General features: G+C 46.3%; 4 protein-coding genes across 5 annotated transcripts; all 4 read right to left on the reverse strand.

The window, feature by feature from the left end:
- On the reverse strand, nucleotides 3,037–4,724 carry LOC8062073 (homeobox-leucine zipper protein HOX6). The gene is made up of 2 exons (XM_002462665.2): nucleotides 3,916–4,724; nucleotides 3,037–3,744 (listed from the first exon to the last, which is right to left on the reverse strand). Exons 1-2 carry the CDS (start codon nucleotides 4,276–4,278, stop codon nucleotides 3,376–3,378), a joined length of 732 nt encoding a protein of 243 aa, XP_002462710.1. The 5' UTR covers nucleotides 4,279–4,724; the 3' UTR covers nucleotides 3,037–3,375.
- Nucleotides 10,005–16,941, reverse strand: LOC110433078 (EIN3-binding F-box protein 2-like). The gene is made up of 2 exons (XM_021454693.1): nucleotides 14,429–16,941; nucleotides 10,005–12,215 (listed from the first exon to the last, which is right to left on the reverse strand). The coding sequence occupies exon 2, from the start codon at nucleotides 12,208–12,210 to the stop codon at nucleotides 10,456–10,458; it is 1,755 nt and encodes a 584-aa protein (XP_021310368.1). The 5' UTR covers nucleotides 12,211–12,215; nucleotides 14,429–16,941; the 3' UTR covers nucleotides 10,005–10,455.
- On the reverse strand, nucleotides 17,142–17,818 carry LOC8054889 (30S ribosomal protein S31, mitochondrial). Its single transcript, XM_002462666.2, has one exon. It carries the CDS (start codon nucleotides 17,719–17,721, stop codon nucleotides 17,455–17,457), a length of 267 nt encoding a protein of 88 aa, XP_002462711.1. The 5' UTR covers nucleotides 17,722–17,818; the 3' UTR covers nucleotides 17,142–17,454.
- LOC8054890 (kinesin-like protein KIN-7J) lies at nucleotides 18,596–23,404 on the reverse strand. 2 transcript variants are annotated; one of them, XM_021452902.1, is made up of 14 exons: nucleotides 23,245–23,404; nucleotides 22,893–23,088; nucleotides 22,706–22,795; nucleotides 22,502–22,602; nucleotides 22,271–22,384; nucleotides 22,089–22,170; nucleotides 21,925–21,992; nucleotides 21,780–21,845; nucleotides 21,573–21,697; nucleotides 21,087–21,420; nucleotides 20,838–20,954; nucleotides 19,857–20,753; nucleotides 19,335–19,633; nucleotides 18,596–19,232 (listed from the first exon to the last, which is right to left on the reverse strand). In XM_021452902.1, the coding sequence occupies exons 2-14, from the start codon at nucleotides 23,056–23,058 to the stop codon at nucleotides 18,920–18,922; spliced, it is 2,772 nt and encodes a 923-aa protein (XP_021308577.1). In that variant the 5' UTR covers nucleotides 23,059–23,088; nucleotides 23,245–23,404; the 3' UTR covers nucleotides 18,596–18,919. The 2 variants fall into 2 exon arrangements, with proteins under 2 accessions (XP_021308577.1, XP_021308576.1); XM_021452901.1 differs by having other exon boundaries at nucleotides 22,893–23,093.

Genomic DNA, 25,857 nt, shown 5'->3' on the forward strand with positions numbered 1-25,857 from the left:
TCCGCAGTAACAGTGTTACTTGTACGTTGCCGTACCATGTGCGCCCATTACTTGTGTGAGTGCTCCGTAACTTGTTTAGCGTCGACACCTATTGCCATCTGATGACACTCTTATTATAATGGGAGAGTCATACTAATTGCGTGTTCGAGCCTCTCTGATTTGAATGTATTGCAGCATCCTCTGATTAATAATTCATCTCTATATAGTCTGTAGATGTTATTAGCTGTACAAGGCATATTACTATCGTGGGTTCAACAAATAAAATAAAAAAGCTATATATATTACCCAAGGCGGCCGCGTGTACATCTGATTACGCCAGAAACCTTTTCACTCGATCAAGAGCAGGCTGTACATGTGGCTCCATTTGTCGCTGGATTAGGAAATCCATGCCACTAATCTGCATTAAATTATCTCTCCCGCTCCCGCCTGGCCTTCCCCTTCTCCGATGGGGGGCCTTTCGCTTTGACAGGGACGCGTTGCTTATAATACGTGGATCATGAGCTGTCACGTTTGAGTGGAACCCATATCGGTTAGATGGAAGCAACGCTAACCACCCTCACGATAACACGACAAGCGCCTGTGATATTCTGGAGCCTCCCCTCATACAAATATATATATAACCTGTATATAGACCCTTCTCTGGATTCTTTTTTTTTTAGGTCCTGGAATTCTAGTATCAAAGTACTCTAAATTGTCACCGTGTGACATGTCACTATATGCCATGGGGCCGGCGCGGCAGCAGCTGAGGGCGAGAGAAAGAGACCGCCTCGCCGAATAAATCAGCTTGAATTCGACGGGTTGCGTATGCGTCCGAACAAACAGCGGGTGATTTGGTCTTATATTAATTACCGGCAGTAACTTGCTCGAGTGTGTAACCTGTTCCTTGTTCGCGAAGAAGGCGAAATCAGCATTGGCAAAATAGGCTCAGTTACCACGTTTATTTTAAGAAAAAAAAAATGCTGAGAGCTCTTTTTACCACGTTTGCATGTGTACACTGGTCGCTGACAGGAGGACTCCTAGGATAACTATTGTGGGGTAAAAGTTTTGTCGCTTCTACCTAGGATAAGTACGTACGTCTCGGTAAATTAGGGCTAGGGTAGACCAGATGAGGTCGATCTTAGTGTCAAGCGTCACGCGTTGACTTCATTTGCAACGGAGTCGTCGAGGTTCCAAGTTTAGAATTGATAAAAATTGACTATCCAACATGGAGTTGGCAGAGTCGTGCTCGTGCATCAACCAGCATGCATGATTTTACTTAACATCAGTTCCCTCGTTCGATGCGACACGGCCTCGAATCATAAGCTTATTCAAGTACAATCACGGAAACATAACCCTTCCTTAGGGATTGTTGTACGAGGATGAGCGCGCATGTCCGCCGTTGATCGTTACACGATCTGAATTTCAGTCAATGCAACGAGAAGTGACATAAATTAACAACGGGAAACTTCACTCGCATGTACCAAACATATATATTTCCATACACAATAAGTTACGATATTATCGAATCATTTCTTTTGGCAAACCAAACTTTATCATATTTCAATCAAAATTATTTGAGTGTGCCTTGGCTCCTTTAATTTGCTTGCAAGAGGGAGTAGTGCACGATATGATATATTTATATGTTTGCCGCAACTCCGAAGTCGTTTTGGTATTTTCTTCAGGTAAAATACATTTTCAACCTTCAAGTGACACATAAAGTTCAATAGTGATTTGTATAGAGTTATGACTTATATTTAATTGAAATAAATAATAAACACGACTACAAGCAATAACACAATAGAAATATGAATAAATCAGTTCAAATAACTATATATAAAAATCATAAATAGGTATATATAATTTTGGAAAACAAATTGGTACAATTTTCATATTTTTGATTTCAAATAAATTGTTTGTGGGTTTTTAGAAAATAAATTAGATATTATTTTTATAAAATAGAAAATCACCATTGATACCAGCAAGAGGATTAAATTTATCTAATTTTTATAGTTGGAGCCTTAGAGTACACCCTCTAAAAGATGACGTTATAGGATACATGCTGGTTAAATTTTCTCTACTTCGATTAAATTTTTAAAAAATATGTGCAATATTTTTATCTTTAAATAAATTTATTATGATAGTATATTTAACGATTTATCTAATGATACTAATTATGTATTATAAATGTTATTACTCTTTTATATATAATTGGTCAAAGTAAAAAAACTAACTTTGAGCAAGGGCAATGACACAGGTCGCTGCGGGCGAAATAAACCCCATCGTGGCATTTCATTTAATGCGCCATCGGTATGCAGAGTCACATGCAGCCAATGGAGAATAAGTGGAGCAGGAGAACAACAAATGGGAACATACGCCTGCGCATACCGCTCATTTCAAGCCGGCGTTTTACCAGACGTCCGCTCCGCATTCTCTACCGGCGTTTTACCAGATGTCCGCTCCGCATTCTCTCTCCTTTAATCTCTCTGCCAGCTAGGATTCAACCCGTTTACAGTCGGTCATAAGCTCTTAGGAAGCGAGAATAACTTTTATTTTAGAGTAGTTAATGTTGAAAATTGAACTACTATAGTTCGAGGTTGAAAATGTATTTTATCCTCCCTCTCTTTTTCGATGAACGCTCATTCAAATTTTGCTTGCAGTTGTACCTTGGTTTGCCGTCCCTTAACATGAGTGCGATCCAGACTAAACTCACTAAACTACACTAGCTAGAGATCTCTTACCAATCAAATTAAAAATAAATATACAATGCATTTCGGCTTGACCTAGCTAAACAACGCGCCTTCCTTATCATGTGCATAAAAGAATGGCTGCATGCATGTTACTTGTGTGATCTGTGCCACCCTGTACCCTCCCCCCGTACTGTACTGAGCCTTGCTGTTCGATTCCCTTCCCCTCCCTCTCCTGCTCGATTAAGAATCTCTCCATCCACGTCGGCATCTTTTTTGCAACCTGTACTTTCATGTTCTCTCTATCTAATAGCTAGCTAGCTGTTCATCTGCTACTATCTTTGGGCGAAAGAACGGACCAAGAAAGCAGCCATTGAACATGCTTGGCGAATATATAAAATTGACTAGCTCGCATGTGACCTTCTCTATAAGCTCGTTTGATCTTTCTCTACATGTTCCTGGATTACATGATCTGACAGCGACGACAAGGATGGAAGACGTGTGGGAGAGAAAAATTCTTTTGCATGCATGATGATCGATGACGAGATCGAAGAAAGAAACTGCTTGATGGACAGACCTGGACCTTGATCTACTGAAGCTATGTACATCGTCGCTCTGTGCTGATGATCTGCTACGAACTCGTATTCGTCCTTAATTACGTGCTTGGACGGAATTGAACCGAGTGACCCGCTTGTGATCGTCGTATGATCGATCACTCACTGAGGGACTCGAATTCCCACCATTGCGAGCTGCTGCAGGTCTGCTCCGTCGTCGACGATGGCCAGCAGCTGGAGGAGTGGAACTGGAACGGCTGGTGCTCCGGCGGCCCCGACGACGACGTGAAGCCAGCTGCGGTCGGCTGCGCGGACGGCCGGAAGAGGGCTCCCACGTCGTCGTCCGTGAAGTGTGCGAACTTGCCACCGCCACCGCCCTCGGACGAGTAGAGCGCGGCCCCGGCGGCGTCCGTGAACTCCTCCTTCATGCCGCCGACGCCCGAGCGCACGTCGTCCCCGGCGCCGGCGTCCGCATTGCCTCCGTACTTGCCCCGCGGCTCGTGCAGCATCTCGGCCAGCTTCTCCAGCTGCACGCAACGCATTCAAGAACCGATCGATCGTTAGGGGAAAAAATGAACTTGAGGACATGTATGTATGATCATCTGAGAGCATATATGCAACGGATCAACACGGGGGGCGCGCGCGCGAAAGAGGGATGGGAGATGAGTGACGACGAGGTTGGCACCATCGATCCTGACCTGCTTGAGGAGCGCGTGCTTCTCCTTCTTGAGGGACTCGTAGCTGCAGAGGAGCGCGTCGTAGTCGTCGCGGAGCGCCGAGTACTCGCGCTCCAGCTGCTTGGACTTCCAGCGCGCGCGCTTGTTCTGGAACCAGATGGCGACCTGGCGCGGCTGCAGGCCGAGCTCCCGCGCCAGCTGCAGCTTCTGCCGGGGCTCCAGCTTGGTCTGCGTCGCGAACATGGACTCCAGCGACTTGATCTGCTCCTCGCTGAAGCGCTTCTTGTTCTTGTCCAGCGCGCCGCCGCCGCCGCCTTTGCCTCCCTTGCCTCCAGCGCCGCCCACCTCCATCATCCACTCCGGCACGTCGTCCTCGCCGTCCATGGCCACGCACGCACGCCTCTCGGATCACGAGCTCACTCCCTCAGCTCGAGCTAGCTCGCTGAAGTAGCTAGTAGTAGGCTGCTGCCTGCTGGGCAAGACGAGGAGGAGGAGGAACGGAAGGGAGGCAGCAGCTAGCCCGATCGATCACAGGCGAAGGCGAGCTGGGCGAGATCGACTAGTTTAATCGCCTTGATGGCAACGGCGTGGCCAATGGAGCGCGGTGGCGTGCGCGCGCGCGGCCTGTCCCTCTCCAGTCTCCTCCCCCCCTGGTCTCTATAGCTAGCTAGCGAGCGAGCGCTGTGCCGCGCGGCCCCGCGCCCGCGCGTCGCTGTCGCGGGGCAGACAGAGGCCGGGAATTCGCTTCCGATCCCTATCCCTCCCTCGCCCAGTCTCGTTCGCTCCTCCCCCTCTCTGTTCAAAGCCGGAGACAGAGGCCAGCGCCAGCTCGCATGCCGGTGGCGGCCACGTATATATCGGCGCCCGCGCCACGCGCGCGGCGATTTTTACCGGTGCGTGCGAGCAAGTGGTGTTTGTTACGGCGCCGCGCGCGGGCGGGGCGGGGCGTGCCACTGCCACCTTGTTGGGCGTTGGCACTGGCAGAGTGCGAGGTCGCCGACCCGGTTGGTGCGGAGGGAGACGTGCGTACGGGGCGCGGCGGGGCGGGGATAAGGTTAAAAAAAAAAAATGCCCGCGTGGCGTCGCGTTCCTGCGCTCCGTTGCGCTGTGTTGCGTGCGCGGGGTTGGCTGGTTGGTTGGGGAGATGGGGCAGGGCGCTCCGGTGGAAGGGACGTGTCGGGCGGGCAGTGGCGGAGCTCTAGTACCTGCCGTGCCGCCGCCCGAGCCCTCGGGGAGCGCGCCGCGCGCGGGGATGTTTCCGTCGTGGTGGTTGCGCGGCGGGCGGCTGGTGTGGCACACCGTGGAGTGTGTGCGTGACCTCGCGCGCGCGCGGCGGCGGTTAACGACGCGCTGCCGTTGGCCGTTGCGCTGAATTTGGCCGGGGCCGGCGGCCGTGACGAGCGGAGGTTGCGGTGCGCGTGGCGTGCTCGATCACGAGTAACGAGACCACGAGACGCCCGCGCGCCGCCCGCGCCCACCGGGCCGGAGGGGTGTCACCAGGGCCTTGTTTCGATTCCGCGGGCGCTAGCTGCTGTTTCGTTCTGCGGAGCCGAACGACGACGCTCGCGTCTTCGCTGCCCAAAGAAACGTACTACGTACGTACGTGCTTGCAAACGGCGTCACCCAACTTGTCAGCGTTTGCAGAAATCAGCGGCGTACATTTTTGGGCTCCGGAGTACACCGCACAGTCATACACGCATCACGGTTATGCACAGTACGACGCGTCGTACAGGTACGTGCGCGAGTACTGTCGTGGCTAGGCTACGGTGGCGGCACCTATATAGAGCTATAGACACGGTCACGAAAGCTCTCCGAGCATATTCACTTGATCTGCTAATATTTAATAGTGTTTTTTTAATTATAATAAATTAACAAATAATATTTTTAGTCATGACTTATCAGCATCGCGTCTATATCCTAACAAAGACAGCGAGCAGGGCCTTGTTTACTTGAATTTTTTTTTACAAAAATGTGAACAGTAGCACTTTCGTTTGTATTGACAAATATTATTCAATTATAGGCTAACTAGGTTTAAAAAATTTAACTCGCAAATTACATTGAAACTATATAATTAGTTATCTTTTTATTTATATTTAATGTTTTATGCATGTGCCGTAAGATTCGATGCGACGGAAAATCTGAAACATTTTGCAAAATATTTGGAGATTTAAACAAGGCCCAGATGGCGCGGTGGAATTGGACAGGGAGGCGCGAGCCAGCCAGCGGTGTTATCAGCCTCCTGCACATGTCATCCAGGTGTCCTCCTTTTCCGGTGCCGCTGGCGACTTTTGTGTGGACCGCGCGCGTGTGTGTGTGTGTGATCGCTCGTTCTCGCTCGGCAGCAAAGTCTGACACACCTGGCCTGGCCCTTGCGAGGCCACTGACCCGCCGGCCTAAACAACCAGCTAGTAGTGGTTATCGTTGATCCCTTCCCGGTTACTATCTTATCAAGTTCTGCCGACTTTGATGGCCCTTCGGATTTTCGTGTCTTGATAAGTTACCTATCGTTGACTGAATAGAGGCCTTTCGCCTTTCTTGCAGTTTGCAAATAGGATGAATGCATAGGAAATTACGTTCAGGTGCAACGTCGGACTGGGTCTGCATTTTCTATTCATGTGGGTCTGTCTGAATTTCCCTGTCATTTCATTAGACAGCTAAGAGTTTTTTTTCAAAGCCGGGCCGGGTTTATATATGTGGTTTATGGTCTACTACGTTTGAACGTGTCTTTAATTGTGCATAAGACGAATTATGTTCGGGCAGGGTATACGCACGTAGCCGCTGATCAATCAAATTAATAATGAGCTCGTCGATCCAATGCAAACTTATCCCGTCGTTTTCGTCGGGCGAATAAGCAAAACTAGACTGGAGTGGATAGCGGCGAACAAGAACCTACCCGATATGAATGCCGCCGCACGGCGCTCCACGGGCGGGGGCCCTCCTCCTGCTACGCCGGCCGGCCGATCCATCGGCATCGGACCGGCCGCGTGGTGGCCTACTGGTGATATCACGCGAGGCATGGCCGGCCGGGGCGGCGCGAGAGGGGGCAGGCAGCTCCGCTCCGCAGCGGGCGCGCGGCCAGGCCAGCGAGCGAACGAGAGGCGAGGGATCGGCCACGGCCAGCGACACGTACTGTGTACTAGCGCTACAGCGCCTCGATCGGCATGGCCGCCTCTCTCTCGATCGATGGACGGATCGACGCCCGCCGCGACCGCGAGCGCGGAATCGACAAGGGACAAGGGCCACGGCGCTACCACGTACACGCATCCCGATCCCGTCACCTGTCGGCGTCAACAGTGCAGGGATTTGGCCTCCGCTGGGCGCTGTCTGGCCGTCCCCTCCCGGTTGGCCCCGCTCCGTTCTCCCAGCTTCCACCCACCTTTCCTTCCCGGATTGGCCGCCGGACCATGGACCCATGCAGTGCTGCGCTGCGGCTAGAAATTTTGCTCCGGGAGTACAGACGCATGTAGCCGCTACAGTGCTGGCGCTTGCAGTTGCAGCTGCCCCCTGCCGGACACCGGAGTTGCGTGTGAGGTTGCGCTACGTACGCCGCCGCCGGCATCTAGCTGCCTAGCTCTACGTGCCTATACTAGCTAGCAACAGTACATCTATTGTGAGGTCACCGCCACCGGCATCCGGCAGTGGGCACTGCTCTCCATGCTGATCGCCGTAGCAATTCTGTAGCTAGCGAACGAATATCTCCGGTCCCCGATTGGCTTCTTCACTGAACCGTATGGCTGGCGAGATACATATATCGTCATCATAGTAATTCATACATGCCATCATGTGTTGTAAGAGCAACTACAATATTAAAAAAAGTGTAATCTATAAATATTAGAATATTATCTATCAACTAGCTGAAACATTATAAAAATGGTTCATAGAGCAGTCCATATGTAAAGATATTCATAGTCCTATGAACTGTCTATAAGGAATAAACAAATTATTCTTCTCTCTACTTACTCTCTCTCTCCCTCGTCTCTCATATGGACTACTCAGTTCATATACATTATGGCAACAATAATAACTATAGTCTACTGACGCAAAATTTGTTTATATACACCAACTAGTCCATATACATTGTAGTTGCTCTATCTGCAACGAGCACTACAGCCTGCCTTTTAAAAAAAGCAACCGATGATTGGTCGGCATGGTTGCGCTGAAATTCGGCTTGATGATGCTATGCTAAAATATTGTGAGGAAAAAATATTGTTCTTTTCCTGAAAAACATTGTTCTAGCCAATATTGTTTTTCTCGATCGGTCAATAGTTCTATGTGCCTTTATATTAAGATAGAGGAAAAATTTTAATATACCAAGCTAGCCTTAAGCCTTTAACGACGTTCTATAGGATCAGAAAAGTTGTATATAAACCCTCGGACTCGATATATATTGTTAGAGAAGAATAAACTGAAAACCATCACCGTGCTTGTGAATTGGCAAGGTAAATCTGCTGGTGGTAAACGATCGACCGATCCGATCCTTTACCCCGTGAAGCTGCTAGCGTAGGGAGACTTTTCTTTTTCTCTGGTTTATTTTGTCTGTCGTGGACGGACGTCGTGATCCTTTAGGACAGGCAGCGTAGATATATGTGGTTTCTTCGACCAGGACAAAGCCCTGGGATGAACAGCAACAGTCAACGCGGGCTCCGCTCCGCACAGACGGATCGACGGGGACAATCTGAATCTGTGGTTGACTCGTCCGTGATCTCATCGCCATCGCTCGAGAACGCCAAGCCTTCAGGGAGAGGACGATCATGGTTGGCGAACGCTGAACAGTGCTGCCTGTACCTGAATTCCCATGAACTAGGGATGAAAACGGATCGGATACGGACGGATATCATCGATACCATATTTGTTTTTATATTTTTGGTCGAATTCGGATTCGAATACGGATAATATCAATCCTGACGGATAAGATATGATTGGATGTCGACATTATAAATATACGATTTAAGTATTCGGATACGGATACGGTATCGGATGTTGAATATTCGGACTCGAATACGGACAGATCTAAACCCCTCTAAACGAATTCGGTTTCGAATACGATCGGAAAATATCCGTACCATTTTCATCCCTACCCATGACAGATATGCTGTGATTCCTTGAAACCGGTGACTCCTGCACAGCGCCATGATCAAGTGTCATGTAGCTTCCCTATGCTTTGCTTGCTCCGAGGAGCACAGAGATTACTACGAGCAAGATCTGGAGACTGGATGAAGGAGCTTATGGGGCTGTTTGGTTCGTTGCTCGGTAGAGCCTGCTCGTACAGAGCTAGCCAGGCCAGCTTTGGTCAGGCTCTATGCATGCGACAACATCTTGTTTGGTTACCTGGATCACTACAGCTAGGCCAACAACAACATCTGTTTGGTTCACCGTGTTCACGTATCTCTATCTCACACATCATGCATGGTTCAGTGTTTGCTCGCATGAGGTGAGCCAGGTCCAACAAAAACAGCCGATTTCTGCGTTTCAGCAAAGCCTGGCTGCGGGAGGCTTTTTGCACGCGTGGAGCCTGGCTCAACAGATATGCCAACCAAATAAATGTCTGTTCTCGCACGCGGAGAGCCTGGCTGAGGGCTGGTGCAGCCAACCAAACGCCCCCTATAAGAATTTTCTGGTCGCTCGCTTGTCACGATCAGGCACTGCTCACCGTCGTCCGATCCATTGCCTGACGGCAGCCTGATGGATAGGCATAAATCCAAGAGCATGACACCGGACCGGACCGGACCGGACCAACAGATCTAGGTGGGCTGCGCACACAGAAGGGCTAGCACTTTTGCTTCTACCACACGCTTATTGATAAGCGATGGCTGAAAATACTATTCGTTAATTTGTTGAGATAGAAAAACACTATGGAATGGCTGTCAAGATGTAGGTAATAAGCTAATTGCCTAATGTAGCCGCCGCGTCGAGGTCAAAGCCCTGTCAACTCTGCCTGACATGATCTCACCACCTGAAAAATCAGACTTCACACTGAAACAAGATAAAATGGGCACTTTCACCGTGTTCAACGCGTTTTGATCGACTTGCCACACAAATCAAATGAAACTATTGATGGTGTTGCCAGACATCAGAACAAAAAATAAGTACGGGGTTGTCGAGCACCTCTGTAGTGAGCAGTCACAGGTTTATAAATTTCATCTGGCCGACTTTTACATCTTTATTGGACAAAACAGAACTAGCAGTCCAGCACCGCACCAGTCCAGAAATATAAACCGGAAAACAAAAGCAGCACATTATCTCAGAGGAGCTGTGAACATAGGCAGCAACAGGACCCCAACATTGTCAAGACGACACAAGTTCAAAGGTGAAATCTAAGTTTACGATGACCCTACCAGAAATATAAATCGGAGACAAAAGCAGCACAGCATCTCAGAGGAGCTGTGAACATAAGTAGCAACAGGACCGACATTGTCAAGTACGATACCACATACTTTGGTTCCACAAAACAGCCGACACAAGTTCAAAGGTGAAATCTAAGTTTACGATGACTCTACCAGATATTAGCTGCAAGTAGAAGCACGCAGCCAAGTTTATTTTTCTTCTGTAGGTTCAGCTCCCTTAGTATTCGATTTCCCAGCGACGCTGGTAATAGTCAACAGCCTGCTGGGTGACATTAGGGCAACCTGACAAATTGATTCTCTTCAGGTTGGGCAAGGTTGATGCATGTAAGATATCCAGTAACCTGTCAGTGATCCAGGGGCACTCCATTAAACTAAACTCCTCAAGATGGTGAAATCCTACAAGCATAAGAATCCTGATTTGGACATCACTGATTTGAATATGATTCAGGGTCAACTTGATTAGATTGGGGCAAGACTCTCTGAGATACACAACAAAGTTGCCCTTGATGTTCGGGCATTCACCCAATATAAGTTCCTGCAGAGCTCCCTGGCATGATTGAGCTACAATGCAAACATGCCTGTCTGTTAAATGGTAGGATTGCAGTTCAACCTTTGTGACCCCATTCCTGTGCAGGATGCCGTGTAAAATGTGTTGCATCTCATAAGACTGTCCATGTGCTGGAAAGCCAACGAGCCTAAGTTCCTTAAGCCCACGACACACCTTGTTGACCCATAACAAGAAGAGCTCCATAGTTCTCTCACAGTGCTCCATACTGATCACCTTCAGCTTGGGACACTTACAGGCCACAGCTTCATTAAGATAGTGTGGCATCATCGTGCCAAAATCACATGAATCCATAATTATCGATTCAATTGTTCTGCTGATCAAGGACATAACTTCTATTGCAGCTTCATATGTAAAAAAATAGAACTTGACAAGTTTAATGGTCTTAAGCTTAGTGGGATTCATGGCATTGCCTAACAGCCACATCAAGCCAAGTTCTGTTACTCCCCTGCAGTCATCAATTACCAAATGTCGTAGCAATCGAAAGTGAATTCTAGCAAAGTTAAGCATGCCCAGGTTCCGTAAACCTGGGCATTTCACCAGGATGAGGCTAGAGAGCTGACGAAATAAGCATAAATGATGGAGGGCTGATGATTGTCTAGCAAAATTCATATGTGATTCTCCAGCCATCATACCCTTGAGCTCAAGCTTGTCCAGATAAGGTTGGTTCATCAGTAAGAACAAGATGGCATCTTGCCCAATCTGAGGGCAGCTTCCCAGGGTAAGAGACTCAAGTCTCTTGGCATACTGCACAAGGGCTCTTAGAGACGCCTCAGTTATGGACAAGCACCCTTCAATATGGAGGAACTTCAGGTTTCTGCATTGCTTAGCAACCTGAGAAAGACCATCATCACTGATTGAAGACTGTAACATAACGAGATTTTCTAATGCAGGGCAGTTTGAAGCAATGATCCTGGCAGCTTCATCCGTGAGAGAGACACAGTCAACAAGACAAACTGACTTCAGATTGCGGCATGCACTGGTTACAAAACGGATAGCACTATCAGTGAGCCGTGGAACTCCATCAACAACAGCCCCACATGGCACACAACGAAGATCAAGATCAGTCACCACATCCCTTGTGCCTATGTCAACAACAGCCGCTGCAAGCTTGACGTCATCAACATTAGACATATGCAGGCAAGGGTGAACGGCTTGATGAACGCTGAAGGGGCCCCAAAAGTTTGGCCGCTGAGAGACCAATATGTTGGCCCATCTCCAACAGACAGAGGCACATGACTGCCGATCTTCTGGGTTTTCCACATGCCTGAATATTTCAGCTATGCAAGCTTCTGGCAGCTCATTTATCAAATCCTGTGGAAGAATTCTTGATTGATAATTGGTATAACCGAGTCTTACATTGTTACAGGATTCATAAGCAGTTCTAAGGCAGCTTGATTGCCTCATGTTTCCTGCCATACAAACAATTTCGATCAGATTTGGTGGAATGAAGAAATAATGAACTGACTATGAACTGAGTTGGGAAAATTTTAATAAAATATTGGCATCCAAAGAACTCTTCCAAATAAAGAAATATATATTGTACTGCAACATATACCTTTACTACTAATACGAATGCATCACAAAAGATAACCAAAAGAAATCCCAAAGTCCAGAACTCTGTTTAACAATCCTAAAAAGTAAATTTCATTTGCAAAAATAGCATGTACCAAACATATAGCTTTTTTCTAAGTGTGTTAGTCACTACCCAGAAACAGCAAAGCATGGTCATCATCAGTTGTGTTTTACCAACCATATAACAAGAAAGTAAAATTAACCGGATAATGTTATCGAAGATGATCTATCCATTTCAACTGCCTAGTATAGAAGTTTGTTTACATATACTGGTAAAAGTTCAGAAAAACTTAATTGCTTGTGAATCCATCTTGTAGTAATGCATAATGCATACTTTCCATTTCAAGAAATATATTGGGAATTTACATTTATTACCAATTTAATAGAACTGCGATTGAAGGGCAAGTTTGTTTGCTTTTGATCACAAATCTTTGCCAGGCAACCTTTTACGAAGGCAGGAGGCAAGGTGCAGCCAACCACCACCTCCATGCAATAGGTAAACCCTAACCAAGCTGCCTATACATCTTGACTCATGCCAACTCCATTGCTAGTTCCTCATCCTTCACTCCACATATGAACTTGCACCAAACCAAACAACCAGATCACCGAAACACTGAGGATTCAAAAACAATTGTACATCTCTCTTCCTTTTTCCAAACTCCCCAAATTTTTATTAACAGTGCCTTAAAGCATAGTAAACAATCCATCTACATAAAAAACAGGGAAAAATTCTACATCTTCCATTCTGAAATGCCCAACTATACAACAAAATGTAACCAGTTCTTATTGACATGCTAGCTGTTTCATGATATTCCAAATATTCTCAATTCATGAAACAAGTCCATTTGCAAAAAAAGTTTGCAGAAACCCCATGCATAAACAGATACATTAATCAATCCAAGACATACAACACTTATACCACATGCAACTATTTCTACACATCAAGTATACAATAGGAAATATATTGTGCTTCAATATAACCCTTGATCGAGCCAAAATATAATCATATTGCATAAAGGAGGTCTCTTCCCAAACTCACCTAAATCACCTCAAATTGCAAAAGGGGGAGAAACTGAATAGGCACCAATAGACCTCAAGTGAACCACTTGAAAAATGTAGAAACATGGCAATTCAATTTGAGAGTCCATGTACCTAAGTGAACCACAGAAAAAGTTCGAGGACCACCGGTGTATTTTACACGACGAATTCCGGCAAGAAATAGAAGAGATACATGCTACAAACTGGGGGCAGCAGAGCAAACTACATGCATTCCCCTAGACACTAAAGTACTAAACACCCATTGTTTAATGTTTAGGATATCTAGACAGCAACTACACAGTTTGCAATATAGCATGGTAGCATCAAGGACTTCAAGGATATGCGCAAACATATAACCATAGATGGCATGTTTCATACCATATTTTGAAGTGAGAAACTGATTATGAGATATGGGGCATAACTATTAGGATTTCTACTTCAAAATTTCATTGTCCTCAAATTCATTAGCCAACGATTCATATTAATAACTGCCATAACAGTTCAGGGCCAGCTCTAATCTCACCACAAAATGATTTGTGTCTGATAGCACTAAGGATGAAAACGGTCGGAAACGGTCGAAAACGGAATTACAATGTAGAAAACGAAAGCGGTCGGTACGGAATATTTCTATATTTTAGCAATTAAAGAGTACAAAAAAAGAATAAAAATGGTTGTGAAACCAACTGAAACTGACAAATTTTTATGTTTGACAAAATTCGAAAACAGTTTCATAATATAGAAAACGATATCATAATGTAGAAAACGAAAGCGGTCGGTACGGAATATTTCCGTTCCGTTTTCATCCTTAGATAGCACACAACCACAACAAACTGAGCAGAGCAGAGCACAAAAGCATAGGCCAGCACAGAATGCACACAAGGTAGAGCGCAAACTAGTTGCTACAATGAAAATCAATCAATAGAGAATTAGCACAAGAATTCATAGAGCAGCACGACAAAGAACACAACACACCAAGCACTAGAGTCTACAAGAGGAGGATGAACAAAAATACCTGGAGCTCGAGTCTCAGATCTGGGCTGATTGGAGGTGAGAGCTGGAGGAATGGTGAAGAGCCGAAGAAAAAAGTGGTGGAGGAGAGCTAGACCTGCAGGCTCACTGAGGAGTGAGGATCCAGGTCGCACATGAGCAGCTGGGCTGGCATGCAATGGAGAACAAACCGGTGGCGGTGGCGGCGGCTGGACGATGAGGAGTGGTTGTGGGTGGAAAATGGAAGAGAGGAACCCTAAGGTTGTAATTGGTTGCTTTCATTAGGGCCTATCCAGTGGCAAGCACGTAATATTTGGTTACTCAAATTGGGCCTTAAGCAGGCTGGGCCCGTTCGGTTAGCCCGGAATCCACCCAGGAATCATTCCAGCTGGTCAAAGGCTATATAAAATAAATTTGGCAAGCAATCTGGCTAGGAATCAGTTCCAGGTAACGTTCCCTGGAAACCGAACGGGAGTGCAGAAGCAGGCTCCAAACCTGCATAATGGACCATGCCAAAATTGATTGTGCTAGCTTGTGTAATCTTGCACAAACCATGGGTCCAGAAGGTTGAAGCAACCTTATGTCTCCATTTCCACTGCTTACATCGTCCCAAACTCCCAGGCCCCTTACCATGGCTGACCTCCACCGTGTTCCCAAGTACCCCCTCCCTTCGCCACCCCTCCTGGCACCCACCACGCCACCTTGACACTTTCCAACACATTGTGGCCCCCACAGATCTGGCAACCACAGGTAGCGAGCCCCCATGGCCCTTGACACGGTTGAGGACCTGAGGTCCAGGTCAACCTCATCAATATTGTAAATGTAGAGGCGGATCATAGGGATCTCGCTGTTGTTGCCCCCGAGCAGTAGTAGTAGGATCCTAATACATCCCAACATAGCATGCGGGGGCCTCTGTCGTGAGTGATGTGGCCACACTAACAGCACCAGTGTGTAGCGAGGTACGGGTAGGATGGCAGCACAGATGGATGGGCATCGAGGAAGCGACAACGAAGACGAGGTGGTGCAAGCTAAGATGGAGGTGGGAAGGTGGAAGTGAATATATTTTAATTTCACCACAAGAACAAGGAGATGACCTCATGCAATACAAGTCAGCCAATCTAACATAATCTTACCAAATGCAACTCGGGCAATCAAACCCCAAATAATTGCATACATTTATACTGGGCTGGGCTAACTTGGCTTAGACCCAATACAGTCTTGGGTTAACACAGGCAACCAATCATGCCCTAAAGGGCTTACAAACAGGATAGGCCATGTGCGTGCAATTCTTCGTAGCCACATACTGCTTTTTTCTCGCCTATGTGGCTGAGCTTGATCTCAACAATGCTAGTTCGGTGCCTACACATGCTGGTCACCAACTCACCACCTAGAAGTAAATACACGCAGTCCCGCTAAGGCTGAGAATAAAAGCTGAGGCTTACCAAGGCCGAGTATAACGCATCCCATTTAATTGGCCAAATACCTCAAAAACTATGTAATTGGCATTTCTGTAGCATTTACACATTGGCTAAACAAACACTAGAACTGCACATGGGCTCAAGCTCAGCTCGGGAAAGGAGGAACAGAAAGGATGATGATGGGTATCAGAAGCTAGGTAACAGCCTTGTCAGGCCAGCAGGCCAGCCCGCCAAGCATAACAGGCTGTTGTTCCATGTATGTTAGTGCGACAAGGCTGAGGCCACATTTGTAAGTAGACGGTCCAATACATTTTAAGATGGTGACTAACCAAATTGGGGAATGGATGGTGGCCAACCAAGGGTCGAGCATAAGACTGAAGCTTGAGCTAAATCTTTTCTCCAACTAGGAAGTGAAAACCAGACATGTTCTAAATAGCACATAGTTTCATCTTGTTTTGAGCCCTTAACAGCAAATCTGGAAACAGTTTTCGTTCCTGTAGCGTATCAGAAGTCACCTATGTGTGCTTTCAGAGAAAAGAGGAACATACCCTTGTGGCAGTTCAAAACCAAATATAATACCTTGACAGAGAACACCGAAGTGCCATGTATAATGAAATTTTGTGTGCAAAAACACCGTCGGCACAAGAATAAATGATTGATACACTCAGTCTGGCTATTGGGTTATTGGTTTGGGAACGATAAGCAGTACACTGAGCTGCAGTTTAGTGCCAAGGAGGTTGAACAATACAGTCCACAAAGCACTGGTAAAGATATTGTCTCTGTCAGAGAGGATTGTTTTACAACATTATTTAGAAAGAGTTTAGCTACTTGAGGGGGCAGAGAGTGGATGTTTCAGTGGAAGAAAGTATGCATATTTAATAAAACCCTTGTATCCCAGCTTTGATCGGATGAATTCTGGGATTAGAGCGAGCAAATGATATGATAAAAATATAAGAGAATTTGGGACGCTTTGAAGAACAGCAGAAGGGAAACAAGTGAGAAGACTTGGGGAGGAACTTTTTGCTTGGATAGTAACCCTGTAACACAGGACATGCAAATAAGATGTTCATTGAGTAAGTTATAATTTTACAAAGAAATTACAGTACAGGCACATGTACCTTGAACACCTTGAAATTCAAGACACCTATAATTTGGGGGGGGGGGGGGGGGGGGGGTTCATATTAGAAATATATACTTGGCAGTTTTTGCCATTTCATTATGAATGGCATGTGACTGAACTAAGTGAAGACAGTAGAACTACAAACAGAGAATCCGATCTAAGCTGATATCCTTCAACAACTGTTTATTGACAGGCGTGGAGAACATCATTAACTGCTGATGAATAAACGATCAATTCATTTTCCAATTATGCATACACTAACAGAATGATGGAACAGAAACATATTTCACTTCCATCCAAAAGGACATTGCATTGGTCAAAGTTGAACCACAGCAGTTCGACAGTACATATCTGACACCACACAATTGAGAAACAACTAAAAACAAAGCAAACACACGCCCGTGCAGGCGTGCAAGCTAATTGGAATCGGTGAAGTAGCAGCAACTGTTGCAGTAAACCCTAGGTACCCTCGCGAACCGAGGGGAGGGGGGCGGGGCGGAGGGGAGTCCCCACTCAGATAAGCTTGAAGGGGAGGGGCCAGGGTGTGGAGCGGGGCACCTCGACGCGGTCCTTGATGCGCTCAATCTTCTTCTCCCGCTTGGGCCGTGCGTTGCCGTAGGAGCCCTTGAACCGCTTCCCGCGCTTGGTTTTCTTGTCCCCGCGCCCGCACGTCACCGCCTCCGCCTCCGCCGTAGATGCCGCCGCCAGGACGGGTACTGGTGGGCGAGCCGGCACCAGGCGCCGCACGAACGCGGCGGCCGCCGCCAACCGCATCGCCATGTCGTGAGAGCTCGGAGTGCCGCCGCCGCCGCCGCCGCCTTCAGATCAACCGATTGACCGTGGAGGAGACGAGGAAGAGTAGAGTGAAAGTGAGGAAGAGGGTTGCAACTTGCAAGGCCCAAGACAAATACTAAAGCCCATTCAAAACAAATTAAGCAGGGCCCAATGGAAGCCTGCTAGTACTTGATTTTCCCCCGTCGTCGTGTGACTCATTGACTGTGCTGTGAGCCTGTGACCGAGTCTCCTGATTCCTCCTTCACGCCTCGCTCCACCGCCGGCGTTTGGGAGCCCACCATCGAGATGGCACTGGTAAATAAGTAGGTAAAACAATGTATTTGAATATAAGGATTAGTCTATTTTTGATTATTCAACTATGGCTTGAGTCTGAGTTCGATTATTAAGCTGGAAACCTAGAAACCTTTGGTCATTGAACTATTAAAACCATCAAACGTGACTGGTTTCAAAAGTTGGGTGGCTAAAAGTTTCTGTTTTTTTCAAGTTTAAGATCAAAATCAGATTCGAGAGATAGTTTGATGGCAAAAAAATAGACCTCTTTCAGTTTTTACGTTAAACAAGGTGAAATCGTGAAAGTACTTTTCAAAATCATGTTGGAAGCCCTCTTGAAATGAGTTAGAAATATCTTTTGAGCCATTTAGAAGTGTTTGAATTCAGTTGATAACGAACTTCTGAATGGGGTTAAAATAGGCAGAATATTCCCTGTTTTTAGTTTGAAATCATAATCGAAGTTTTTTTAGTTAGTTAAATCACAAAAAATGTTTTTATGAGTTAGTTAGTCACAAAAAAATTGTTATATATTAGCATGATGTGCCTCTTACAAAGAGGAAAGAAAGGGACCGAGCTCACAACAAAAAAAGAAAGAAAAATGGTGTGTTCATAGCATTTGATCTCCTTTAGCAAAGAATCAAGTAGATTAGATATACATTCGATGAAAAAAAATCATATCAGCAATACATCATACAATTAGGTGCAAAGGTGTGGCATCTCATGTCGGTTCATTTTGACAGTACCGCAATGCAAAATCCATCACATGTTACATCTGCATAATAAGTGATAAGAAATATTGTACAGGGGCATTAGTGAAAACCAATGTTGTGTATTCATCATTTACCATCACACCATTGTTTGTCGTGTCATCCAACCATTGACCACCATAATCATCATTGTCACAATACCTAGTTTAGGAGTGAGCACTAACCCAACTGAAAGTTCTTCTGTCAGCTCCTGGGTTTAGTGTGAAGCTCAACCCAAACATCTCCTTGATGGCCTGTCCCTTCTCCAGATGTTCCACCAGTTTTGTGACAAGAGTGGCACTTTCTCTCACATGTTCCATGTCAGTCTGTGTCCAGATACGACGCGATAGTTGCAGCCTTCGCTGTTTGGAATTCAGATCAATCCCCCATTTGCTATAAAGACTCTCTCTTTCCAGAAGATTGACTCTCCTCAGCATTTGCTTATAGAGCATGTCTCTTTCATGCCGAAGATTTCTCAAGCTAGCAAGAACAAGGATGCACACCATTCATTTTCACAGAAAGAGCTGAAAAATTATGGTTTTGAGTAACTTGATGAATACAATGAACTATGACAAAACTTACCTTGATATAACAGTACCACTAGGCTCGCACCCGGCATTGAAAGAACTTCTAATGAAGGATAATCTCCTATGCTCTACTTCCAAGTAGATATTGTCTGCTTTGTCTCCCTTGAAGAGGAGGAAGAAATATGTTCTGTGTACTATAGAGACATTGCATTCATGCCATAACTCAATGATCTCCTTCTGCTTTTTCTCAAAGTCAATAGGCCACCGTGAAGGAGATTCAACGGTGGTCACCGATATATCTCTGTCAACATCTTTGGCATTTTTCATGTTCGAAATTTCTTCAGTAACGTCATCCTGCTTAAAAACATAGGAGGCATTAAAATCAGCTTGATAAGCTAAAAATGTTTAGGTATTAGGAAAATCATTTGTGTGTAATCATTTATCTATAGGTAAATAGCATTTATTGCTTGTGTAATGGAAAATTTGAGGTCTTAAACTAACTAGGTGTCACAAGCAGAACCGATGGATAGACCACTTCTATAAGGATAGACCACTTCTATAAGGAAGCTACTTGTACCTCATTACCCTCTGGTTGGGATGTACAACACTCTTCTGACTTCTCTTTCACTTTGGTGATGCAACTGACGTTATTGATGGCGTCTTCGTCTTCTTCATTGCAAGTGTTCTTGTCTATAACCGTGTTAGATGCAACTGTTCCGGAGACCACAGGGCAGTCTAATGTAGGATCATTTTGGCAATGACTATTTTCATGATACAAACTCCTCCGTACCTTTTCTGGTCTTCTATGAGCATATTTGAAAATATCACCTGGTGGTGTCATTCTAACATCCATTGAACCATCAAACCAACTATTTGGAATGACCATGAAGCTAGCTCTGCAACTTTTGCTTCTAGTTAGTACATTGTCCCTCGAGCTTATCACACACCTCTTCAGGGCCAAAGATTCATCAGTATTTGTTTTTTCAGAATCAGAAGATGGATCAGAATCACATGTGTACAGTTTGATGGCACAGTCTGATGTGTCTGTTATGTTTTCACCATGCTTTTCTTCATCGATGTTTGTACCAGCATGAGATCGATCAGCATGAAAGAATAATTGACTCCTCCTAAGCTCATTCGTTTGGATGCACTGGACTTCCTTGCAATGCTCCTTAGAGACCTCCAGTGAAGCCTCCCTATTTGGTTGATATATCTGTATGCTATCAGAAATATGGTGTCTTGGTTGATGCAAGCTTGACATTGGCTGTTCGTCCACTATTGGTTGATACGGTTCTATTCTTGTTTTGGGAAGCTCTGGGTCATAAAGATGACCATTACAGACATGTGACACATCAAATGCGTTAGAGCCCAAATCATCTTGTTCTTCATAAAGAGCATCATAAGTATCGGAAGAAGAAAGTGCGTCTTCAGACACATTACGTGGAAGGGACTCTGAAGACCTATTCCATTGATCCTGTTAGAAGGAGGCCAATTAGTATGTCATTACGAAGACATTGCATGGTTTTATAACAGAGTGTAGCAACAAGAGAATAGATACCCATTGCCTTGTTGCATGGTCATTGAAATTGCCATCACTTGCAACTCTACGAAAATTGTCAAGTTGAGATTGAACAGTATCTTTCTGCTCCATCAATTCCTTCAACTGTTCTTCCAGCTGAAAGTCCATAACAATTCTATTTTTCATTCACAGAGCAGCATACGTTGTTGAAAATGAACAAAGAATATAGCAACACAATGTTACGAATATGGACACAAAAAGCGAAGGACTTGTTAAGAGTAACAACACCTGTTTGATTAGCTCATCTTTTTCTCTCAAAGCCTCAGCATGATTGCTGCAAGAAGCTGATCCAGGAAACTTTAGCTCATTCTCTAGCCTTGCAATTTCTCTCTGAAGATGTTTCACTAACACCTTGTCTGACATCACTACATTGACCTTTGCATCAGTAACTACATTTTTAGCACAGTTTGCAAACAAAAGCGTGTTCCTGGATTGCTCGATATGGCAGTGTGCTGGGCTCATTGTGCAGATAATAGCAGTTTTTGCATTGCCGCCTAAAGATGACTGCAATATACGAGTGAGCTTTGAATCTCTATAAGGAATATGCCCATTTCTTCCCTTGCTGCATCAAGAATGAGTTGTCTAGATTCAGGCGTTCAACAGTTGCTATGTTGAAGGGCATTTGGTGCAAGACAAATTGCAAAAGTAGCACAAATATGATTGGAATTGTAGTTTTCTCTGCCAAACACAGATGACTAGAGCACCTTAACGGACCTGAGTTGACGAATGACCTTTCCCAATGTAAGCAGGCTTCTGTTAATGTGGCTACCTTCCTTAAGCCTCATACCAGCTGATTGTGTCTGAGAGGCACGCTCACTTCCTGCTAAATCAACAAAATTCTGCCCACATGGAAGAAATGAAAAACTCAAAGGGCAATACATGGAACAATGTACTATACTTGAGCAGCATAGAGATCCATACCACACAAGCCAGAAGGGTGCTCGAGTTGTCTCGTCCCATGAACTGCTTTGCCGAGCTCTCGATGGTCTGCACACATGTTTTTTAGAACAAAAACTAATTCCTCCTAAAACATTTATACATCATTCACTATTGCACAAGGGCCAACCAGTCTGAGTATCTGATGAGATCTGGAGCTTGTTTCATTCATAGAAGTTTCCCCGATCTGTCTTTGAGCTGTACTAGAAACCGAAAGGATTAGTGCACTAGATGTAACCTAACGGGGTGCTTCTTGTTTCTTCGATTATAAAGAAGAGAAATTTTGGTTAACACCTTCACACACTGCAAGGAGCTCCAAGAGATGGCCTTTGTCCCTGAGAGTTTCTTCTGTGAGTTTCTCTACAACAGTTCCTTTCTAATCGAAACAAGAATGACACAAATACATAGATAAACATGAGTTGTACAGGCATATAAAAGATTTCCATAGTTTTCAGGTAACCTCAAGAATAGTTCACCTCCGGATCATCAAGAAGCCTTAGCTGTGTTGCGTCAGGGCTCAAGAGATCCCTCACGGCTTCATTGTATATCTCCATCGCTGAAAATTTTAGGACGTACTCCCTCTCAGGATGCTGCAGGAGACCAAGACAAAATGTTAGAGTCGAGTGAAAAATCATAGAAAAACAGAAAAGTGTTGCATGGTTCAGACAAAATCTAATCAACTGACAGCTGTACAACCATCACCCAACCTTGTCAATGTAGTCATAGATGTCTGACATGCTGCGCTCTGTGATGCCGACCATTGTGTACGTCTTCCCGCTGCTCGTCTGACCGTACGCAAATATGCTTGCTTCCATGTAGAGATTCAGAGAACAAAATTTGTGTAAGAATAATTGCATTTTGGTGTCGTGAAATATAGAATGGTGCTGTTAATTTTTGCAAAGCGTAGGTACAGTTGATGCCGCTAAGCACCGATAGGGCCACCTGCTTGGCCCCTTCCTCATACACCTGCCGCGTGTTGCACTCCGGGTTGAACACCCTGTCTGAAAACACAAGACAAATGAGAGCAATATGAATTTGTGATTTAACGCGAGCGACGCAGCAGAGGGGAAAGGGCGCATGGCTGCATGCATTTCTCACCGTAGGTGTAGGAGGTGGGGAACATGGCGCGCTCGGGGATGTTGCCACGAAACATGAGCGTGGTCGGGCCGGCGCACTCCCAGTCGGAGCCGTCGCCGCGCTCCGCCTCCCGCGCGTTCACCGGACGCAGCCGCACCGACACCAGGATGCGCTCCTCACCAGCCATTGCTCTGGTCCGCGTCTACTTCGCTTGCTACTATTCTAACACGGAAAGAACACAAGCAACCAACCCATCACTCGATAATCGCATGCATCATGACATGCACAACCAAAACAATGTGGAATGCAAAATGCAAGGTTCATATGCTCTGAATGTTGGTCCAAGAGAGAAGGGAAGGTCGTTCGTTGTTACCTCCGGCAAGACGACGGTAATGTGGTCCGTGGTTTAACAGAAGCTAGAAAAAATGCCACCGATGAGCTTCCTCCTCCTCTCCTTCGCGTGAGGGAAGAGAAGAGGAGGAGGAGGAGGAGGAGGAGAGGGAATGGAACCGGGCTGAGCGGGACAGGAAATGGTGGCTGGTGGTTCCTGCCTCTCTTGAATTGGCTGGAAAACAAAAGGGTAAAAGAAATTCAAGGCGGAGGCAGGGTGTTTTTTCTTCACTGTTTTTTTTAATATCACTTTTCTACTATCCTAGGCCGATGCCAATCATTGCAGTCTACGACGGTCATGGAGTACCCACATGTCCGCCATGTGCGGTGCGGCAGTGACGGTGGTCGTGGCTGAGCGCACGACGATGTTGGCCCACCGTGGACGGAAAAGAGCAAGCGGTGCCAGGACAAGCAGAAGCAATTGCTAAATATAACCTTGTTGAAATCAGAAAAGGAAAAAAGATGCCTAAATATAGTACGCCTGGTGAAGCTCAAGCGGTCGGTTGCCTGTCCAAACCTTGCGATGGCTTTTCCAAAGTTGAGCTGTAGCCGGCAGCCGCTCACCATAGGTCGTCCGGGTAGGTGTACAACTTGTGTTGTGCGCACGGCCGGCCGGCTAACACCGCTAGCTCGATCGCAGTTCACGTCCGTGGACGACGACTTTTATTGTTGCCACCTGCCGGCCACTCGATCAGCTTCGACATGGTACTGGTAGGCTGGGAAACAGTTAAAGCCACGTTGGACCGACCGACTGCCAACGTTCATTTGCTCTTTAGGTTGGTCCTACCACCAGCGTCTCGTCCCAGCCGCGTCATTGGTCAGTCGATCTCCCTGGTACCCAGCCGCGTCGTTGGTCAGTCGATCTCCCCGGTACCCGGCCGCAAGATCTCGGTTGGCGATCTGTGAGACTACGAATGCAACGGTCCACGCTTGATGAAAGGTCCTAATATGGCTAGAGGGGGGGTGAATAGCCTATTTAAAAATTCTACAAACTCACTATAGCAATAGATTAGTAAATAACAAAGCGAAGCTTTTTGCTCTAGCTCTAATGGGGTGTTTGCAAGCCACCTATCCAATAATTCTAGTTGATATAATCACTAGGCACACAAGAGCTAGGTCACTACTTACACTAGAAAGCTACTTAAAGTTTCTATACAAGTAAGTAAGCTACTCTAGTTTGCGGAAATGTAAAAGAGATGGTTTGAACTTTATACCGCCGCGTAGAGGGGATGAACCAATCAATAATATGAAGTCCAATCACCGGGAGAAATCCAATGAACAATCACAATAGAGACACACAATTTTTCTCCCGAGGTTCACGTGCTTGCCGGCACGCTACGTCCCCGTTGTGTCGACCAACACTTGGTGGTTCGGTGGTTAAGAGGTGTAGCACGAACCTCGTCCTCACTAGGACACCACAAGAACCCACCCACAAGTGAGGTAACTCAATGACACGAGCAATCTACTAGAGTTACCTTTCGGCTCTCCGCCGGGGAAGGTACAAGACCCCTCACAATCACCGGGAGATGGCCACGAACAATCACCAACTCGTGCCAATCCTCCTCTGCTGCTCCAAGCCGTCTAGGTGGCGGCAACCACCAAGAGTAACAAGAAAACCGCAGCTAGAACGATCCCCAAGTGCCACTAGATGCAATCACTCAAGCAAATGCACTTGGAATCACTCCCAATCTCACAAAGATGTATAATCTATGAAGGAGATGAGTGGGAGGTGTTTGCTTAGGCTCACAAGGATGTCAAGTATGTTAGAATACCAAGAGTATGAGCCCCAAGCCGGCCAAACACGTATTTATAGCCCCTCAAACAAATAGAGCCGTTGGCTCTTTCACTGGGCGAAATACGGGGTCACCGGACGCTCTTAAAGGGGCACCAGACGCTCAACACCAGCGTCCGGTGCTCCAACGTCAGTCGCGTGTCAGAGTCTAACGGTAACCTGCAGAGCACCGGACGCTGAGCAAGTTAGCACCGGACGCGTCCGGTGCACACCGGACTCATGCGCAGAGAGCTCCGCAAACTTGCAGGGTCACCGTACGCAAGCCACCGGACGCACCCTTAGCGTCCGGTGCTCACCGGACCCATGCGCAGAGAGGGTCGCAAAACGCCCGCACACCGGACGCGCACCACCGGACGCTCAAGCCAGCGTCCGGTGCCTATCGTCCGGTGCCTTACCCTAGCTGGGCCAGGCACTGTCTGCACGGACGCTCAGACTTAGCGTCAGGTGCCTCAGAAGCTAGCGTCCGGTGAGCGAGAAACACTCCCGCGACTTCTCCAAATTTCCCACCGGCACAATAGAAAATATGCACTTCATTTTCTCAAAAAGCGCCGAATCCCGCCTCGCAAGCTCGGCGGGAGGGAGAGAGGAACCCATCCTCTCTCTACCCTTCAAACTTCAACTCTCTTCTCAAAGTGTGCCAACACCACAAAGTGTGTACCAATTAGTGCACGTGTGTTAGCATTTTCACAATCATTTTCTTTGAAGGAGTTAAGTTAGCTCACTAGGTTCTAAATGCATGCACATGAACAATTACACCTAGTGGCACTTGATAACCGCTTAGCCAAAGAATTCCCCTCTTCATAG

This window comes from Sorghum bicolor, chromosome 2 (genome assembly GCF_000003195.3).
Source record: "Sorghum bicolor cultivar BTx623 chromosome 2, Sorghum_bicolor_NCBIv3, whole genome shotgun sequence".
Taxonomy (NCBI): Eukaryota; Viridiplantae; Streptophyta; class Magnoliopsida; order Poales; family Poaceae; genus Sorghum; species Sorghum bicolor.

What these genes read in the sequence shown, in the direction of transcription:
- LOC8054890 (XM_021452902.1), bottom strand. Translation starts at nt 23,058, where the DNA reads ATGGCTGGTGAGGAGCGCATCCTGGTGTCGGTGCGGCTGCGTCCGGTG. An exon ending in GGTGCTTAGCGGCATCAACT is followed by an intron (nt 22,603 to 22,705) that starts GTACCTACGCTT and finishes TCTACATGGAAG; the next exon opens with CAAGCATATTTGCGTACGGT. An exon ending in TCTATGACTACATTGACAAG is followed by an intron (nt 22,385 to 22,501) that starts GTTGGGTGATGG and finishes GGTCTCCTGCAG; the next exon opens with CATCCTGAGAGGGAGTACGT.
- LOC8062073 (XM_002462665.2), bottom strand. Translation starts at nt 4,278, where the DNA reads ATGGACGGCGAGGACGACGTGCCGGAGTGGATGATGGAGGTGGGCGGC. An exon ending in AGCACGCGCTCCTCAAGCAG is followed by an intron (nt 3,745 to 3,915) that starts GTCAGGATCGAT and finishes CGTTGCGTGCAG; the next exon opens with CTGGAGAAGCTGGCCGAGAT.
- LOC110433078 (XM_021454693.1), bottom strand. Translation starts at nt 12,210, where the DNA reads ATGAGGCAATCAAGCTGCCTTAGAACTGCTTATGAATCCTGTAACAAT.
- LOC8054889 (XM_002462666.2), bottom strand. Translation starts at nt 17,721, where the DNA reads ATGGCGATGCGGTTGGCGGCGGCCGCCGCGTTCGTGCGGCGCCTGGTG.